General features: G+C 32.1%; 1 protein-coding gene across 1 annotated transcript in view; it reads right to left on the reverse strand.

Moving 5' to 3' along the window:
• The window catches only part of LOC137407951 (alpha-amylase-like), a 28,724-nt gene extending 14,522 nt beyond the window's left edge, over positions 1-14,202 (reverse strand). The window contains exons 1-9 of the mRNA XM_068094338.1: positions 14,080-14,202; positions 12,208-12,447; positions 10,837-11,044; positions 9,166-9,351; positions 8,854-9,026; positions 6,891-7,089; positions 5,787-5,961; positions 3,396-3,493; positions 2,337-2,483 (exon numbers count right to left, since the gene is read on the reverse strand). Coding sequence (XP_067950439.1) covers positions 2,337-2,483; positions 3,396-3,493; positions 5,787-5,961; positions 6,891-7,089; positions 8,854-9,026; positions 9,166-9,351; positions 10,837-11,044; positions 12,208-12,327 — 1,306 coding nt within the window. The 5' untranslated portion in view covers positions 12,328-12,447; positions 14,080-14,202. The remainder of the gene's footprint in view (positions 1-2,336; positions 2,484-3,395; positions 3,494-5,786; positions 5,962-6,890; positions 7,090-8,853; positions 9,027-9,165; positions 9,352-10,836; positions 11,045-12,207; positions 12,448-14,079) is intronic.
• Between the last annotated feature and the right edge of the window lie 7,640 nt (positions 14,203-21,842).

The following is a 21,842-nucleotide window of genomic DNA, read 5'->3' on the forward strand; positions in this document are numbered from 1 at the left end:
CACAAAACAGAGGTACCTAAATCTGCAACTTGAATGCAGAAGCTGATATTAACAGTAACAGTAACAATAGCAACTAATGACATCATTTTGAAGGTATTTTTCTTCTGAGCATTTTTTGTTGCAATTAAGTTTTGTCAATTTTAATCTTGAAGCAGCCTGGTGGTAAGAAAACCCCTAACAAAAAAATAATTGCAAATGATTGAAAAATACCAACACTTTTTTAATAAAAGCAACTAAGATATTTTGTGAGCACATTTTTAATGTTTTATTGAGTGAAAAACTGACCATAGCAGCATTGAAGATATTTTAGATTACTATCGACAGCCGATCTAAGCATGATAATATGCACTTTTCCATTGAAGACTACAAAAAAATTACCTCGCAATTAGGTTGGTTTGTTGATCGGCTCACTTTTTATAGATTACCTTTTGATTTAATTTTATCATAGCAGCTAAGGTTTTAATAAGAAGAATTAATTTATTTCACCATGTTATACTACACTATGCTATATTGTAGTTTTATTAATTACATAAAAATATGTTACATTATGTCATATTATAAAAGCAACTAAGATATTTTGCGAGCACATTTTTAATGTTTTATTGAGTGAAAAATATAATAGCATACTACACTATGCTATATTTTAGTACTATTAGTTACATAACAATATGTTACATTATGTCATATTATGCCACACTATGCTACATTGTAGTACTATTAATTACATAAAAATATGTTACATTATGTCACATTATACTTTGTTACATTGTATTAGATTATGTTATAATATATTATTTGCAAAATATTAATATATCTTGTTATATTTTATTATTGTAGATTATAATATTTTAAGTTACTGCTTAATTATAATGTGCGATATTATATTATTTTCACTATATGCTGTTATGTTGTATTATATTTTATTTCATCTAATGTTTATACTATATGCTAGTACGTTATAGCAAATTACATATAAACTATTGTATTGCGTTACATTGTTTTAGATTACATTATACCAGAATATATAATATCGTAATAAATTGTATCATAGAGCGATTCTTTTGAACTTTTGAACATACAGTTTATTATATTTTACTACGTGACGCATTATATTACAGTGTATGGGACTATCATAGGCTAATTTATACTATTTGATATTATACTTTATTTAATGTTATACTTTATTTAATGTTATACTACCTAATCATATACGTTCTAATACTATGCTATCTAACATTAAACTACCATGTATCTAATAGTATATTAACTAATCCATCGTTTATTTTGACGTCATCACCCTGTTTGCACATACGCTCGTCCATGAAAAAGCCGTCATCTTTGTAAAAAACGATCGTCATTCTCCTGAATAATAGTATTTTTCGATGTTGTTTTGATACTAAAGTAAAAAATTTGCAAACAAAAACATTGTTTGCAATAGTTAATTGCAGAAGCTTCATGTTTTTAATGATAAAAGTTGTCTATAAAGATGGCACACAGCGATAGAATGACGTCACGGAAAAACAAAGGATATGGATCTATTTAATATTACATGTATAATATCTAATATTAGACTCCAATATTATCTAATATATCAATAACTATCTAATATTTTACTATCTAATATTATACTATCTAATATTATACTATCTAATATTATACTATCAAATATTATACTATCTAATATTATGCTATCCGATATTATACTATCCGATATTATGCTATCCGATATTATACTATCCGATATTATGCTATCCGATATTATGCTATCCGATATTATACTATCCGATATTATACTATCCGATATTATACTCTCCGATATTATACTATCCGATATTATACTATCCGATATTATACTATCCGATATTATACTGTCCAATATTATACTATCCAATATTATAATATCTAATATCATACTATCCAATATTATACTATCTAATATTATACTATCCGATATTATACTATCCGATATTATACTATCCAATATTATACTATCCAATATTATAATATCTAATATCATACTATCCAATATCATACTATCCAATATTATACTATCTAATATTATACTATCCAATATTATACTATCTAATATTATAGTATGCAATATTATACTATCCAATATTGTACTATCCAATATTATACTATCCAATATTATACTATCCAATATAATACTATCCAATATTATACTATCCAATATTATACTATCCAATATTATACTATCTAATATTATACTATCAAATATTATCCTATCCAATATTATACTAATTTTCATTGTTTTTTTTGCTCTATGTTAAGGCTGACATTTCAAGTATTACACAAAACAGAGTAGATAATCTCACCTCCTCTAATAAATATTTTTTCACCATAACTAGTAATTTTTCTAATGAACACAATCGTCCTCTCCTTTTGGGAAGGAGGCAACTTTGTAGTATCCCAGAAATCAGGAAAATCAGTAGATATAACAGGCAGCTCAGACACCTTTGAACCTAAAAAGGCACAAACCAAAACTGTACCAAAGATGTTTGACTGAAGGAGTCTGTTACGATGAAATCAATGAAAACCTTTAACGGAACCATATAGCCACTGTAGCATTTTCACCTAAAAATATGCAGCTAATTTATACTACTATATTATATATTATTAACAACAGTGAACAAAAAAAATTATGTTAATGTTATCTTACTTTATATATATACATTTGTACATTTTTACAATTTCCTAATTTACATGTATATATATATATATATACATGTATATATATATATATATATATATATATATATATATATATATATAATAGATAAGTTGTCAGGCCTACTGCTAACAGCACTCTACGCTCTAAAAAGTGCGGAGTGTTATAACTCTAAAAAGTGCGAAGTGTTTCAACACAAGTCACCTGAAGAGTGCACCAGCACGAAACAGACCTGTCATGACCCCAGAATAAAACATCAATCTAGAATAAAGATAAGTAAAATTAACCTATTCCACACTCTAGTTAGTTATATATATATATAAATATTTATTTATTTATATATAAATATATATATATATAATCTTATGTTTTATTTTGTAAATGCAAAGTTTTTATCATGATGCAACCTTCAGACAGATGATCTCATTGACGATGCTCAACTACCTGCTCCTACGATTCAAAGGAATCATATAAGCAGCTGGTTTATAGTTTATAGTTCATAGTTTATAGAAGCAGTTTATAGTTTTAGCTTCCAATAGAATACAATGTAAAAAATCTCATTGTAAGCGGTTTTTAAATCAACAGCATTTTATGGATCACATTGGAGAGAAATACTTTAAATGTCGCAAATATAACTTCAAACAAAACCTTGTCGGAGAATACAATAAAATCATGAGAGCTGTCAAGTGTCTCCAATCAGACTCACCGAGATGAAAAGCTATTATTGGGTCTTGTGAAGTCCCATCTATATCAATCTCAGCTTCACAGTGATATCCAACCCTAATGGTCTTTCCTGTACAATTTCTATAAAACAGAAAAGTTCCGATTTGAACAAAATACGTGTAGGTGTATTGAAAAAACTCAACTTGTAAAAATTACCTGTGCAAACGGAATTATGTTAATTAAGTTTATTTAGTTTTTTATACTTTAGATTTTTGTTATACCTGATTTATTGAAAACAAACAAAAAGTTTAGTTTTGAAATGGTTTAAACTCCATGAAGTATGATTAAACTTCTTTTGCTTAACTTTTCTCAGCTGCTGATTAAGTGGTGGTTTTACTATCACTCATATTTACTGACATCTCCAGAAAAGTGTAACTATCACATGATGTAAACTGAATCTGCAGCTTTTGATGATTAGATTTCATTTTTCAATTACTGAAAACGTTTATAGCTTATTAAAATAATATAAAATTTTTTGGTCAAATAAAAACCTATTTAAGCTTCTATTTAGAAGGCTCAATAGTAAAATAGTAAAAAAAGGAGACAATTGTGGCTTAAGATACTTTAGACCTTTGAACTTTGCTTGAGCTATCTAAGCACTCAAATGTTAAAGTGTTATTATTTTTTTCAATAATTACTATTTCCAAACACCACCACTTTGTTTTTACTTGAGAAAATGAATTCAATGTCGTATGAATCTGTTGTTTTAGAAAAAAAAGGTTATCAAAATTTATTTTAAAAATTCAACTAAATAAATTGCTTTGCCTCTCAGAGACACATTGACATACATGTAGATACTAGGTGCTATCAAGAAACCTGGATGTCTTGAAGTTGATAAAAAAGCGAGGTCGATCTCTTGTAAAAATATAATTAAATTTATTTTCATGTAGTGTTTCAGCAAAATATTAAGTAACCTGATTGAATAAAATCTGAAATAGGATTTGTTGTTACTTCTAAGCACTGCCTACCTATAAACAAAAAAATGTTTCTAGAAAATTCCTGGATGGACAAGCACATTTCACATCAGTTGCACAATTATGAGAAATGCCTGATGAGTCATGCAGTAGTCATGTACAGAACATTATCTAATAAACTATGCAGTAGTCACATCAAACCATGCTATATGTTCACAAACACTGCAATCCGCTAGCAACATATAATAGAGTTATTAGAAACACAAAACAAGTGAAGGATAGAAATTGAAATGATGAAAAAATTTGCATATACAACTATTTACATGAACTAGTTAAGCGTTGTGTTTGTACCAATGCAATAAAATCACTGTTCTCAAATGCTGTAAGAAATTATCAAAGTTTGTCATTTTATATTAGACTAGATGAATGCCTGTTGATGCATGAGTAAGAAAAATGTTTTTGAGTATTTAATGAATTTGTATAAATTCTTGAATATGAATATGAAGACATGAGTTGAACCATATTGAGTAACTTGAGCTAGCCAAACTAGATATAAACTTGGTCCTTCCGTTTAGGCGTTAAAAAAGATTCCACCTATCAAGTATTGAACCCATACATTTGGTAGTTACCTAGGTGTGACACTAATCACAGTACCACTACACCTCACAGCCAGCCTGCACAGCTTAGAATAATTGTATTTATAATTGTTACGCATCATCATCTTTTATGCAATCATGATCTTCAGGTTTGCTAGTAGTATACAATTATTCTATAGTATGGCAAAGTGGCTTTGTGGCATAGTGTTAGCATGTCTGTCCACAAAACTAGTGTTTTAGATTTAAATTCGACAAGAAAGCCAATACGCCAGTTTTTCATGCCAATAAGTTTGTTGGACATACGGCAGAACAGCAAACAAACCAACAAAAAACCAACACACATTTAGATTTACATACATGCATATATATAAATTGATAATTTATCTAAAGTCTTCCTAATTCACTCATATACTGAAACAAGATGGCTGTTTTGTATGTGAAGTATAAATTTTTTGAGCAATGCCAGTTAATGAAAAATTTAATAACTTATTAAGCGTTATCGACTAAGCTGTGCCATACCTCATAATCACTCAAAGTTCAGGTCTCATACCTCATGACCAATAAAACACCACGTCTCATATATCATGACCAATAAAAGACCAGGTCTCATAATTTATAGCCAGAGAAAGTCCATCTCTTATACACATTAACCAATCTTTCAACAAGGCTTTCATTCCTCAGCCATTTGCAATTGTTGAGATTAAATCAACTTAGAAATACAAGCATTCTTCAAAATCCAGGTTGCAAAAAAGGTTAAAATTTTAACAAAAGATGAAAATGGCTAAAAAAGAAAGGATTTTTAGATTTACTTGCCTTGGGTATCAGTATAAAATAGCTATATATTGAATCTGTTCATGTACCAACCCATTGAGCAGATCTCCACTGATAATGTCGCAGTACTGCCCTGGAGGAAGGCTGGTGAAAAAAGACTTTGACATGTTGCCATCCCCATTGTTAAATGCTATGAAAGCAGCTTTGCCCCGGCTATAAGCTATCTGGTTGTCTCCATTTGACCACCAATTCTCTACAGGAGCCTTGCCTATAAAACAGGAATACCTGATGCATTCTTGCTCTTATGTCTATTCTTGAATGTAGCTGTTTTCCAACTCATCCTCTCATTCAGTAAATTCAGTGACACATCATTTATTTCAATCACCATCCACCTGAACATTTACCTATTCTTCTACCTACAAACTCGTTCCTTTATCAGTATCATTGTTTACGCATAAATTCACCTACATGCATGTGTGAGCATGAACTCGCACATTCCCCCGCATGCACACACACAGACAGAGACACACATACACACGCATTTGCGTGTGCACATGCACACTCACACACACGCACACACGTTCACACACACACACACACACGCACGCACGCACGCACACACCTTGCACGTGCATGCACACACACACACCTTGCATGTGCATGCACACACGCACATCTTGCATATGCACACACACACGCACGCATGCACGCACACACCCACCTTGCACGTGCAAGCACACATGCACACCTTGCATGTGCACGCACTCGCGCACACCTCACACAGGCATGCACACACGCGTCTGTACTTGTACATGTATGCCCTCACACACCACGCTTGCACACACGCACACACCTATGCACATATATGCACACACGCACACACACACATACACACACACTCACACGCACACTCACACTCACACGCACACGCACACGCACACACACGCATCTACACCCACACACACACACACACAAACACGCATGCGCGTACACACATTTGCAAGTTCAGATACACAACATTACCTAGCTACAGACTCACCTACATATAGACTCTATTACCTACACCGGCACTGACATACACACTAACCTACCTACACAATTGTTTTGGCACTTACGTTTGCCTCACTTAATGACTCATGTTTTAATCTTTTTTTATCAGTCTTATTATGCTTTCTTTTATCAATGCTAAATAACCACCTGCTTGGTTGCGCCATTCGACCATATTGGCAATTTGCCTCCACCTGTGTTCACAAATCCATCCATTTCCACAAGAGCCAGTCATATTGGGACTGGAGGATGGAGGACCTGTCCAGTCTTTAGTAAAGTCATAGCTGCTCATAATTCTAGGCACTCCGTATGGCCAGGACAACATAAATGCAGTTGCCATCTTGTATTCCTTAAAATAAATAATAAGAATTTAGAGTTAGCTTCTTATTGAATACTACTTTTTTACAACCTTTACTATAATAAAAGCTGTATCTATCTGTCTACCCAAAACAAGATTTGAAGGTAGGGAAAAACACTTTGCACAAAAATCAACCCTGATATTCAAATTTGCCACCAGGTGCACTACTACCTGTGTTACTCCAGTGGCACAGGTGCTGGTGTGTGACAATTCTGTGTGTCACAGATTGTGTAGCACAGATTTGAAAATTATTCCACATCATGAATTAATTGTGCTGTTAAATATTACACATGACAATCTTTCGTGGTGCACCACACCATTCTGCCAGGGTACCAGTGTTTTCCTAAAGTTGTAACACTAGTAACAATTGAACTGAAATTTGTATAGCTGTGAGAACTTACTAAGATTTGACGTTTAAGTATTTTGTAGTAAACTTAATTGATAAAAATTTTGCTAGACACAAAAATCTCCATGCAGTTACTAAATGATCTGTACCTATTTTTGACTCGCAATATTATTTCATACTTTACTTACTTCCTCTCGGCAATTATTCATCAACAATTTTTTCTATAAACTGAAGGCATTGTCGAGGTAACAGGGATATGCCAAAAAGAGTTTTGCTGTCAAACTTTTCGATAGTTTGCCAAACATCTACGATAGCTTGTTGGGAACTTTAGAGATAGTGATTGGCTATCACTGATTGTTTTATCTGTATTTCTTTATATAAAATTTGCTGCTGGATTATTTCATGATTTTTGCGACTGATTAGTATAATGAGAGCTCTATGCCAGGAACAATTCGCTAATGTAAACACGATTGTGTTTGTGATAGTGTGAACATTGTTATTACAAACAATCATAAAGAAATCAATTAAAAATAGCAGCAAAAGCTGCAATAGACATGAAGAGTAATAAGATTGATGAGAGGGACCTCTATAAGCAGCTTTTTAAAGTAAAATTAAAAGTTGATTTAAACTTATAAAGCAATTTAAAATAAGGCTCTAAGACACATGTGAACAATTCCTTATTTTTAAACAAAGTTGGTCTGTCAGTCAGCTAGGCAGAAGTATTTCTGTCTGCAAAAGAATTTTCCTATATTGTTACGTATGCTCTAATAATCCTCTTGTACAAATTGCTATGAATTGTAACTTCTGACAAAGTTTCATCAAATACGTGCACTAAGGCAAGCATTGCTAAGACTTGTTTTATTTTAACTCAAGTTGCTACGCTACTTTCACACCAACAATTTATGAGCGATTTCATTGAAGGCAATTGTCCTTAATGCATACAAAGGTGCATTCTTATTCGTGAGTTTTTAATCTTGTAGATTGTAGTGCATTTATTTGGAACATTAAAGTTCTAAAATTGCCAATTTAGCCATTGCTTTAAAAGGGCCTGCTTTTACGCAACAAGTAAGTTTTAGTGAGTCAGCACTTATAACTCTTCCCTAAGGCACAAATAGAAAACCAGTTCTTATTGTACCAAAGATTATCATGTGAGATTAAAAGAGTATTAGTATAACAAGATGAATATTCAAAGTTGAAGCCCTGTGCATAGACATCTTTGATGAGGCACTTCAATTATATTTATATCGTTGCTTAATATCGTTTCTTCAACTTGTCAATTTTAAGCAAGATAACAAGATAAAAAGTTTATAAGTGGATAACTATATATAGAAACTATTGAAGACATGAACCACCATTTCTCTTAACACCTCAAATATTACACTAAAACTTCTATCATTTCATTTGCTCACCCGAGGTTGTTTAAAGGTGATGATGTTTTTACCAGCGCTATGGCTTCTCTGGTTGTCATGATTGTCGATAAACACCAAAGCGTCATCACCTGATAGCATCATCCATGACAAGAGTTTTGATAAAGAGCTTAACTTCTGACTTTTTGCTAGGAATACTTCCGCCATCTTTCTTCCTTTAATCGAAGTTGCAAAATCACGTGAATATCAAAATATGCAGAAATTCATCAATATATTCTGTTTTATTGTTGAATGAAAATTGATATAAACGTTTTGTAATAGTTTTTTATGAGAAGTGGTAAATAAATGTATTACCAAAAAGAAACTCTGTAACTCTTCCAAGGCTCATGTAATCGTAAGAAGTAACAGCTGCACTGGTCGTGTAACTGACAACTTCCTGAACAACGAAAGGAATATCACCATCATTCGTACGCCGCGTTAAGCTGAACATCGCATTTAAATCTTTTGGCCACATGTGTTTGGCAGCATCAACTCTATAACCTAAAAAATATTTATTTTTTAGCAACAACAGAAACAGTTTTAGCTACAATTATTTGAACAGATAGGCATAAAACTGAGAATATGAAGACACGTTCACTTTTAGTCCAACATAGTTATGAACAGCTATGACCAGCATCTAAATGCCCTTAATGCTAAGAAGCTAAATTTGCTTATAAATATTTCCTGTTTGAAACACTAAAACTTTATTTCCACTTTTCTTCAACATCCATTACGTACCTACTTTTCCAAAAAACTACTACATCTGGTACCAAACGCTAAATACCTGGCCAATTTACTTTATAGAACATTGTTGTGCAAAATAATTTTTTCATTTAAGGTTGACTTGCAACAAAATGAACATTACAGTTAATTGGTATCGAATGGCTTAACACTTCTTAATCCGCTGTGTTGTAAGTTCAAAATATGTAAAAATGTGATTACAAGCTTTTAAAACCTCAAAACAAACAGTTAAAAACGGCCGTAGGATGGAATCTCTCATTTTGATGACAATTTCAACTCAACATGGTTATTGTTTTTACATGTGATGCTATCACGTGAAATAAAAAGCTCAATATAAAGTGTTTTGTAGCACAAGTTTATGATAAAAACTTCGGGCTCTACCGGAAAGCCCTTATTAAATACTGATGCTCGCTACATTACAGTTTCGTTTTAGCTTAGTCTAATCATCTAGTCATAATCTGATCATACCATCTATATTTTCCCGCCAAATGGTACGAACAGTTTCTGCAGCCTTTTTCACTTTCACAGGTGACCAGCAGGCTTCTCATATTTTTTGGAAAATAATATGCACCATCTCAAGCTAAGGTTACAAAATTAAACTGATTTTTATGTTAGGTCTTGAGACATTACTGCTCAAAGTGACAGCATTTTAAAGTTAATGAAGTTGACAAGTAAGGACAATAAACACGGTTTTATTGAATGCGTTAAGTTTGTTTGTGAAATATTTTGACGAATGAGGCTGCATGAAAGTGTAAACAAAAGAACATTGTGTTCAACTACGTCACATTTGAGTCGTTTTGAGAAGGATTCTAACCAAAGTCGTTTTCCTTGATAACTGCGATTGACTGTTCGTTTTTTAGCTTTTAAGAGTTTGCAATCCCATTCCTACATATTTTGAATTACAACACGGCAGAGTAAGACATGGTGAACTTTTTGATACCAAATAACTGTAATGTGAATTTTGTTGCAAGTCAACCATTAAATACACATAGTTTCTCTGCTTCACTATTTTTGTTTTCGTTTTTTGCCTTATGGTCTAATTTGCTTTGAACGGCTGTAACCAGTATAAAGAAAGTCTATATCTAGCTAGATAGCAATAATGATTAACAAAGGTAACGGTGGTGCTGAGATATGAATAAAGGATTTGTGATAATATGAGCTGCTTTAATGTATTACCAGAAAACTCTTAGTTACAAAAATTAAAAAGCACACAGATGTGACTTAATGATATTTAGTCAAACCTACCATCAATTCCTATGCTTAACATGTCATCAAAGTAGTCTGCAATCTTCTGCCTAACATATTTGCTGCTACCATCCAAGTCCATTAATCCCACTAGTTTACAGTTTCGTAGTTCATTTGGATCATTGTAGTTCTCAATGCCACCACTCGCTGTCTTGCATGTCTTAGTAAAATCGTTTGGCCCGTAAGGTACTCCATTGAAGGATTCTGTCTGAAGAATTCAGTGAAATATGTAAAGGATCATAAAAGTCAAACAATAGCGTGATGCTATGTAGGACTAGCTGTCATAGTAGCCATGTGTTGCTTGGGAGACAGTTCATTAATACAACTAAGATATTTTGTTTGGCAGCCAGGCGCATTACCATCTGCACAACTTAACCACCAAAGTGGAGTAGTTGGGCACATAGTTAAAACACATGATGATCTATCACGTCCTAGAATATGGGCAGCATACTAGCATACTTCAACATACAAGCCTAATGCGTTTTGGAACTAGGCTCATGCCTGTATGTCAAATTACTTGGGTCTAAAAGCAATATTTCCTATATAAAATAACTAACTACAAACTAATCTATGGCAATATTATAAAAAAACAACCTAAAACATGATATTACAATAGAAAAAGTGTTTTTAATTGTAATCAAGTACCTATGCTAATAAAGTAACAAATACCTATTTAGTTGTTAAGATCTACAATAAAATGTAGCATTACTATGTACACTACTGTATAGAGTTATACCTTAGAGACAGACGTAGTGGTGAAAAGCAATACGAGAATGATTTAACATCAACGCTTTTGGAACACTAAACTTTTATGAGGCCAAGTCACAGAAACTTTGAAATTAACCTATATAAATTTAACGTACTGAAAACACAGTTGAAGTTAAGTTTGTGTGTTTAGTCTTTCACTAAACTTACTTTACTCTAATTTTCTTTTCTTAATTTTATTATCTGTTTTCTGTTTGGCCCTTTTTGCCTTGTATTTGCTAAAACCGTTAGCCAACTTTTTATAAACTTTTTTCAAACTGTTTCAAGGGGAAAAACCGAGCTATGCTTTTCTCATAAGTAGCTACTCGGGCATATATTAGACATTGAAAACTGAATCGTATGTTTGTATTCAAAAGGTTACTTGTATCTCAAGGAAGAAACTTGCTTGAAATTCTGCTCGTATCTCAATTTTTCCGTATGTCGAGCTACGACTGTTTTAGTAATAATGCAGGTTTTTGCTTTAAAAATACTTATTGACAAATAATACATGAGGTTGATGTACTCATTAGTATATATGGCAATATATGGCATTACACTTATAAAAAGAGAACAGGTTGGGATGACACAACAAGCAACTAATAATATACTGCCATTCTAAACACTCACTGAAGTATCATATTGACTTCCATCACTACCAACTCCAGAGCCAGCATCTACTCCTGCCATGTGATTAATAACGGCATCTATGTAAACTCTTACACCAGCAGCATTGCACCGTGTCACCATGTCCTTGAACTCTGTGCGATTTCCAGATGCACTACCTAGCTTGTAACTGACTGGCTGGTACCTTTCCCACCATGGTCTGTTTGGTTTGGTAACCACTCGATGTTCATTTGGAGGAGAAACCTACAGTAAGTATTTTACAGCTAATTTTGAGAACAATTCTGGGGGATCCTTTTAAATTTATTAAAAGAAAAGTCACAGTAAAAATTCTATCAGATATTTACATGTAGCCAAAATGTGATAATAAGACTATTTATGGTTAAGTGAAACTATATTTGTAAAAAGTGAACATTGTAAGCAGTTTAATCAGGTTCAATGATCTATCTAAAATATTTTTCCAAATATTTCACTAAAAGAACAAAAATGTATTTTAATTTTTTTAGCATTGCAGTTTTTTAAACAACAGCTAGAAAACTTCAGCTAATTTCATCAGACATTTCTACAGTTTAGCTGATTTAGATTGCACAAACGCCGGCAATTCTCAGCTGCAAGCACCTCTCATTAAATTGGTAAAATTTATTAACTTCTCTTAACACCTGATTGTATGAACACATGCCATTAACTTATTTTAACATCTGATAGTTCAACATATGTTAATAATTTATATCTACCCCTGATAGTAAGTACTCATTTCATGAACTTCTCTTAACACCTGTTAGTGCAAACACATTTTGTTAATTTCTTTAACACTCTATAGTAAGAAAAAATATTAATAACTTTCCTGAACTCCTGATAGTAGGAACATAAGTTACACAACGGTTAGCTGTCCACTTGACAATATAATTTGTAAACTTATTGGCTTGTTAAACCTTTTGATCTAACAAAGATTCAAATGTAAATTACAGGTAGGTGTAGGTGACACTACGAGTCACTTGTAAGCTTATAAGTATATTGACTGCCCAAAAGCATATTTCCATTTAGAGTATACATTTTGTTATACATGATGGATGACTGATCGATCAGACTTTAGTTTGGATACAAGTTAGCTTGTATCCAAAATGTATTAAATACAAAATGGTCAGGCATGACACATGCAGTGCAGTTGACATCTAAACAATTGTGATGTTGCAGCGGTGGAAAAATTCAATTTCGCTTAAAGGTTTCTGACATCAATAGTCAAATCTACTTTGAACAGGTAATGAATGCTGCTGAAGAATACAAGAATGTAATGTTTTAGCACAAACAAATGAAATTAAGCTAAGAAATAAAGAATTGATACTTTTCATAATCTATTGAAAACAATCTAATGCATAGTTTAGCTGAAACTATAAATTAATTGGCTTTATGATAGTACCAGCTGAGTTCTCAAGCTGAGTTTAAAAGTTTTTGGGTTATTTATGCAAGTTTGATTTATTGCTTTAAGGTGATGCCTTTATAAAGTGTGCAAAGACACTTTGGGTGACCTAAATACCACTGTAGCCTTAAAGTTCAAGAGAGTCTAGTTTACCTGAATACTGCAGGGACCTATAAGTCTAAAATGTCTAGTTTACTTCGAATATTGTAAGTAAATGTTTATTTTAAAACACTCCTGTTTACTTGGTAATCACAATAATCAATAAGTCCCAGAAGATATGGCACACTTGAATAACACAGAAGCATTCAGGTCTAAAAAAGTCTAGTTTACCAGACCACAACCAAAACCTTTAGGTACAAACAATCTAGTCCACTTGAATACCACAAGACCATTGAAATCCAAAAACGTCTAGTCTATCTAAATATTACATAAGTCTTCAGGTGCAAAAAGGTCTAATCTACCTGAATACCACAGAAGCCTTTGGGTCCAAGAATGTTTTCGCACTCTTCTGCGATGTCTTTCCACCTCCAAGAGAACAGATGTACTAAAACCTCTCCAGTTCTATTTGCATGACAGTGTGGTGTTTTACGAAGATCGTTTAAAGCTAGAACAAATATGTTGACTGAGAATAACAAAATTACAATTACTAAGCATCCCCTCATTTTGCAATTGCTCTATCTTTCTGAACACGTTCACCTTTGTGATAGTACAATTTATTATGCCATGTGAAAATTCCCACCTGTACTGATTAGGATGTGATGCAAGTCAAAAGATAAAACTTTGACCTCATATAACCAATTTAATTAGATAACCTGCTTGTTCTCATAGAGCGTTCACATTTTTAGGAATGAAATATTTTTGAAATTTTTTTGCGATTGTGGGGGAGTAGGCGCATACACGGATCACCAATACTAGGTGTAAAATAATAGATGCTGAGAGAACACAACTCATGCTTCTGCATAAAACAGAAATCATTACATGAGCTACATATTAGCTGTTTAGTACAAGAGAACACACTTTCATGTCATTGAAATTATTATAAAACAATTTCAATGTTCTCGCTATGCTTACTTGAAAACAATTTTCAAAAGTTGATATGCGGGTTTTGAGGAAGTTTGTGATCATCAAGCAAATGTTGGTGAAACTGTTCATTCATAATGTATTTTACTGGATGGTTCTTATGGTAACTGCACTCAATAGCCTTTACCTAAAGCTAGTCTACAGTATAAAGCTATTTGGTTACACAGAACATGTGGTTACAAGAGCATGATTGTAAGATGTTTCTAAGAACATAATAGATGCTTAGACAGTTATTCGGTTTTAAACTAATCAGACGCTGGAATTGGAAAGAGAAAGAGAGAGTAAGTTGGGTAAATATATGAGCATTTATAAATTCATGAATGTAACATACGATAAAAACAAAAAATATGATATAATGCAGTAACTTATAATATAATGTGAGATGAGACAATACAATCTAGTATTATATAGTATGATAAAATCACATGAAGTAAAACATAACATAATATAACACGTAAGACAATACAACACAATTATATCTAGTAAAGTATAATGTGGCACAATAAAACATAAAATCAAAACAAGATAACCTAAAATACAATATAGTACAATTATCATAGTATACTGCAGGCGAGCTCAACAATTACCACATACATTTTGATTAGTTCTAAGTTTTCTAACCTGATCCACTATTTCTCACCATTTTTTATTCAATACTGTCTGTATAGACTGCCTCCATATTCATCTTGCGTATATAATTGGGTATTATACAAAGGCATGTACAGCAGCTGTCGACAGAGAAAAAGGATCCAACATTTCAACACGTTTTAACTTTATATAAAGTTTTTGGATGGTGTGGCACAGGTAATAAAAAAGTTTTTGTACAGAAAGTATATTTTTATTTAACATATACCACATTTACCATTTTAGCGTTCAAGTTTAATTTCATGAAAAAAACCGTTTTGTGCAGATAAGCTTAGAGAGCAAATAAAATAATAGTAAAGGTGTATACATGTGAAATAATTAGCCCGTAATCTGACTAAAAATGAAAAAAAATTCCAGGTGTTGCCATCCAAATATTTTACTTTCAAGAAGGTCAATTTTTCTTTCTGCGTGTATTATAAATACAGTTTATTTTTACTACTTGTTTTCTAATATACAGTGGTGATAAAAATTATGGAGCCGCCTCTACTTTTCGTTATGTAGCAATGAATTCTGTGTTGTATTTGTTTTTTCTACAATCAAAATTTTACATAACTATAAAAAAACATATCGTTTGAATCGTCACAATTTTGGCTTTTTGATAAACCTACATTAAAACAGCATCTTATATTCTATAAAAATATTATTAGAGGTTTACTGAAAGCTGTCAGAGAGTTACTCTACAGTTGCAATTTCTATTAAATAGTGTCTGACCAAAAGTCACAATTCATATTTATTATGTTTGACATGACTTTTATTGTAAATTAAATTAAAGTCAGGGTATTAATATTAGCCTTAAAAAGAGCTGATTTGGTCCTTAAGATGATCAATACTAGGTTGGCCAGCTTTTGTTGTCAATCATCCCTCGGCAGCGCCTGGGCATACTATCTGTCAGTGTCTGAAGCTCTTCAGATGTCACTATTCGATGCCAGGATTGCACAATAAGCTCCATAAATCTTATTTTATTAGCTGGTTTGTCTTTAGTTACGAGATTGCCTATTCTGCTCCACAAATTCTCAATTGGGTTAAGGTCTGATGACTGAGCAGGCCAAGTCAGAGTGTTAACATTATTGTCAGCAAACCACTTCTTTACTCTTCTGGCTGTGTGGCATGGGGCATTATGTTGCTGGAACAGCCACACTCTATCAAACAGACTTCTAGCAGATGGTATCATCACACTTTGTAGTACTCCACAATATTTTTCTGCATTCATCATACCATCACCAAAATTTAATCTACCAGGACCAGCAGCGAAGAAACAACTCTACACCATTACTGAGGTAGGATGCTTTACCGTAGGTAAAATACATTCTGGTTTAAACTCTTCACCAGGTCTCCTTCTTACATAATTCTTGCCAGAGAGATTTTGCACAGTAAATGTGCTCTCATTGCTGAATAATACTGCTCTCCAGTCTTTTGGTAACCAATTCTCATCATCTGTTGCCCACTGTAGACGAGCCTTTCTTTGCCGAGATGACAGCAGAGGTTTTTTACAAGCTTTACAGCCTCGTAAGCCATTATCTCTCAATGATTTGCGAACAGTTGATGGTGCTAACTATGTACTTGCTGATTCTTTCAACTCTCTGGCTAGCTGAGAACTGGTTAGTTGTCTATCAGCCAAAGAAAGTCTCACTAGGCATCTGGTTACTCGATCTGTTGCTAACTTTTTCCTTCCCTTATCAGCCCTTTCTTCAACTTGACCAGTTTTTTTCCATCTGCAGATTGTTGTAAATACACTTTTCTTAGAGCAAACTAGCTCCCTTGCAAGTTCCCTTTGCGATTTCCCTTGCTGATGAAGGTGAACGATTTTAGCACACTTTTCCTTCGTGAGATGTTGATGCATGATGATAATGCTATTAGAATGACTTTTACTGAGAGCAGGACTTTTCAATGGTACTTGGGTTACATTGCGTAGGGCACAACGTCTCACTCAATGCAATTGTTGTCTTTGATGATTGTTAGACTTAGCAGATCAAAGAATTTGGGAATTCTAGACATCATTCACCAGAGTACTGTTTCTGAAAAAAGTGACTTGTTAGGAGACGCTCTGACTAGTTGCATTTTTAACTGCACTAGTGATGGAATTATGTTTGGATGCAAAAGAAAAATTAAACAATGCAACAGCTGATAAAACTCCCTTTCGTATGATATATAACTTTCCATTTCTGAACTGAATATAACTAATATGAGAGCCATTATAGCGCATTATGTACTAAAACTCAAAGGCGATTCCATAATTTGTACCACCACGGCATATTAATAGCATTCTATTGATTACTATTATTATAAAACATTTTTTGTAACAAACTTGCAGATTTATAGTATAATACTTAATAACATCTTTGCAGTCATTTGAACTTGGCTTTCAATGGATCGACACTCACAACTCACCTACTATTGCACGTAAAAGCCAATTTTTGTAGCAAACTTTCAGCAGAATAGCAATGAACGCAATGAAATTTAAAGCAAGATTTACAAATATAGTTGTTAAATAAAGTTATGCCTCCAAATATGAAATAAATGAAAAATGAAAACTTTACCGAACCGCAACACAGGCTATAAAATCATTGAAGGTTAATGGCACTATTGATAGAGATCAACTGGTAGAAATATTTTTCAGCTTTCCAATGCATATTTTTTTTAGAGATCAATGACAAGTTGGGCGTAAAATACAAAATAATTTTTGTGTTTAAAAAGGTCAATGTCGCTTTGCCCCTGCTATAGGAGAGTGCAAAATATAGACAACATTTGTTCGCTGGTGAAAAATTTATATTCCCATAACTATGATGAGCTATTTAAAAGTACAACGCTATCTTTTATTTGAATGCCACTTCTAATAACTTCTAATAACATGCTCTTATAAAAAACAACTTTTGACAAACAAAGTACTATGGCGCTCAAATAAAGGTTTTACAGTATATATATATATATATATATATATATAAATATATTGTAACCTATATGATACCAATATAAAAAATATAATATCTATTTAGTACCTTTAATTCTATTTAATACCTGGAATATACCTATTTTTGTAGATATATATATATTATATGTTATATACATGTAAATTATACATGCATACAATATCTCAATAATATAATATGTATAAATATGTGTATACATATAAACAGTCAACTTCTACACATAAATATACATAAACAATATATGTAAAATATACATGTATGCTTTATTCTCAGTCTCTTGCATTAGAGTATTAAATATTATCGATATTAAAATAGAAGGATGTATAATTGAGTAAAATTGATATTCAAGTTAAGTTTAACACAGCTTTATATCTGATTTGACTTTATATCTGATATGACTTTATATCTGATATGACTTTATATCTGATGTGACTTTATATCTGATGTAACTTTATATCTGATATGACTTTATATCTGATTTGACTTTATATCTGATATGACTTTATATCTGATTTGACTTTATATCTGATGTGACTTTATATCTGATTTGACTTTATATCTGATGTGACTTTATATCTGATGTGACTTTATATCTGATGTAACTTTATATCTGATATGACTTTATATCTGATTTTACTTTATATCTGATATGACTTTATATCTGATTTGACTTTATATCTGATGTGACTTTATATCTGATTTGACTTTATATCTGATGTGACTTTATATCTGATGTGACTTTATATCTGATGTGACTTTATATCTGATGTGACTTTATATCTTATGTGACTGATGCTTCATATTGTAAAAAATAGTCATTACATAAAAATTTTCACACAAAAAGTGTCTTTTATATAAATGATACTGAAGGCACAAGCATTAAAATACCTGTAAACACCCCTGATATGTTATGGAGATTAGCGCGCAATGCAGTTATAAGCTATGTACAATGATAGAAGGCTTAAAATTTTAGGTGTTTGAAGGTTTATTATTACAACTGCCAAAAATAGCCAGCATATTTACCTGGTAAAGGAAGTTTAGATGTTTGTTCAAACTAGCTTTGTATAGAATGCGGATGATTTAAAATTTCTCATATAGCCATAAGTTATACTTGCCTGTGGCTTCACTATATGATGCTGCTTTTCTCACAATGCTCCACTTGGTGTTATAACCTGTTTTGGTCTTTCAATGTCTATATATATTTATTTACTTTAGTGTTTGATCCGTAGCACACATCTATAAAAGTTAACATGTGATTATGATGGAGTTGTTTGAAGATGGCATATTTCAATCCTTTCTAATGTTCATCCAGTAATCTCTCTTCAGTGGTGACTATTGCTCCGTATCAAATTGACTTTCTCAGACACTTTCCTTGCAGTGGGCAGATATTACTAGTTCAGCAGTTACAATCATTTATTGATTCTGTAGATATTGAAGTCATATTATGGTGCTGCAGTAGTCTAGTGTTATATAAACAAAAAATAGTTCGAGAGGCTGTAGCTACTGTAATCTTGAGAACGCTACTATTGATAATTTTAAATAATTTTCTAATATTACTGTAATTACACATTATGACATAGTAAGTTAAGGAATTTAAATACCTTTTTATAAATACCTTAACAAGAGTCATTTTGGCTTGAAATATCTGAGAAACCATAATCCATACTGTACCAATGCATATATGTTTTCAAGTGATGGAGTACCACTGTTCATTCTGTTGATTAACCATTTCTAAACAAAACTACTTTATTGGTATAAAAAATAATGTCTTATAATCTCTAAATTTAGTTTTGGAAAAAAATTCTACAAAAAATTACTTTCAAAAATCTATGTAATGAATTTTAGTTTCACTTTCGAAAGCAATTGGACTTTAGTATTACATGAAAGCACGAAACATGGATGCCGCTAGACCGATGAGATAAACAAAATTGATCTGTCGTTTGAATACAATTAGATTTAAGTATGGTGTCTTGAGAAGATATTAAGTAACTGAACTGACTAACTTTTGTAATATGATGGATTTTTGCTGCGGAGAACTGCTTCCATATAAACAACAATAAAACTTGTAGATAATTCCGGAATGGATATTCAGGATTGCGCAATCTTGGGAAATGAATGATGAGTCATGCTATGGTCATATACAGAGTATAATCAAATAAACTGCAGAAATCATATCAAACCATGTTATATGTTCACAAACAACACAAAACAATAACAAAACACCCAAAATTACCAAAAACAAAAACAAAGGTGAATTATTATCAAACTACATATGCATATACATAGACTAGGAATGTACGCTTTAGTCCAGGCTTTTGACATGCTATTTGTACTCGTTGTAAAAGGTGAATTTTTTGTGTGGTTATACTAACTTGTGATACCTAAAATAGAAAAAATTAATAAAATTTTGTTCAAATGTCAGTTATTAGCAAAGATTCATCATGCATCTTTAATTTGCTGAGTATACAATTTCATTAACCAATGAAGGTTTTTAAACTCATGAAAAGTTTTATGCCAGCAACAAAGCTTTTAAACGTATTAAATACTTGACAGGGAGTTCAATACTCTCCAACAACAGAAAACTAAACTAATTTGATTAATTCCTACATTTATAGTCTGTTTTATATTCAATAAAGTTGATGCATAAAGACACTGCCTGCTTATAAACAAAAATAAATTTTCCAGGAAATTCTTGAATGCACATGAAAATGTAACATTAATCATTGAGAAATGCATGATGAGTCATGCTATGGCCATGTACAGAGCATAATCTAATAAAATATACTGTAGTCACATCAAACCAAGCTATATGTTTACAAATTACACAGAGTTCTAGCAACACACAAAAAATTATCAGAAGCCAAAACAAATGTGAATTATTATAAACCTGCATATGCCTCTACATATACATATGCATGTACGCTTAAGCCCAGACTTTGTGACAATGGAGTAACACGCTATTTCCGCTCATCGTAAAAAGTTAATTATTATTTTGGTGGCTATACTAATTTATGTTACCTATATTGGAGAAATAGCAACCTTGTGTGCAAATTTCAGTTATTAGCAAAGCATCATCGTGCATCTTTTATTAGCTAAATGTACAATTTCATTATCCAATGGATGTTTTTGAACTCATGACAAATTTTATGGCAGCTACAAAGCTTTTAAACTTATTAAATATTTGACAGAGAGTGCAATACTCTCCAACAACAGTAAGCTAAACTAATTTGATTAATTCATACATTTAGAACTCTGTTTTATATTCAATGAGCTTGATGCATAAATACATTTACTAATGTAATTGCCTGGTGCAATATAGACAGAGCTGGCATCTAATTATAATAATTGATTCTTTGAAAATCAATAATTGGCTGATATGTCAAAGTAACTCACATTATCAGCTAATCACTTTATCTAGAAATACTCAGTTATTTGCTGATCTCTCTTACAAGTAGTCATGATGCCTGCTAATAGACTGACAGCGTATCAAGCAGGTAAAACATCTCAAACAGTTTATACGCAATTAACAGCTTGTTAGCTTACAGTTCTCTGGCTTAACAAATGGTGATATA

The sequence above is a fragment of the Watersipora subatra genome, chromosome 11, assembly GCF_963576615.1.
Source record: "Watersipora subatra chromosome 11, tzWatSuba1.1, whole genome shotgun sequence".
In the NCBI taxonomy this organism is placed as follows: Eukaryota; Metazoa; Bryozoa; class Gymnolaemata; order Cheilostomatida; family Watersiporidae; genus Watersipora; species Watersipora subatra.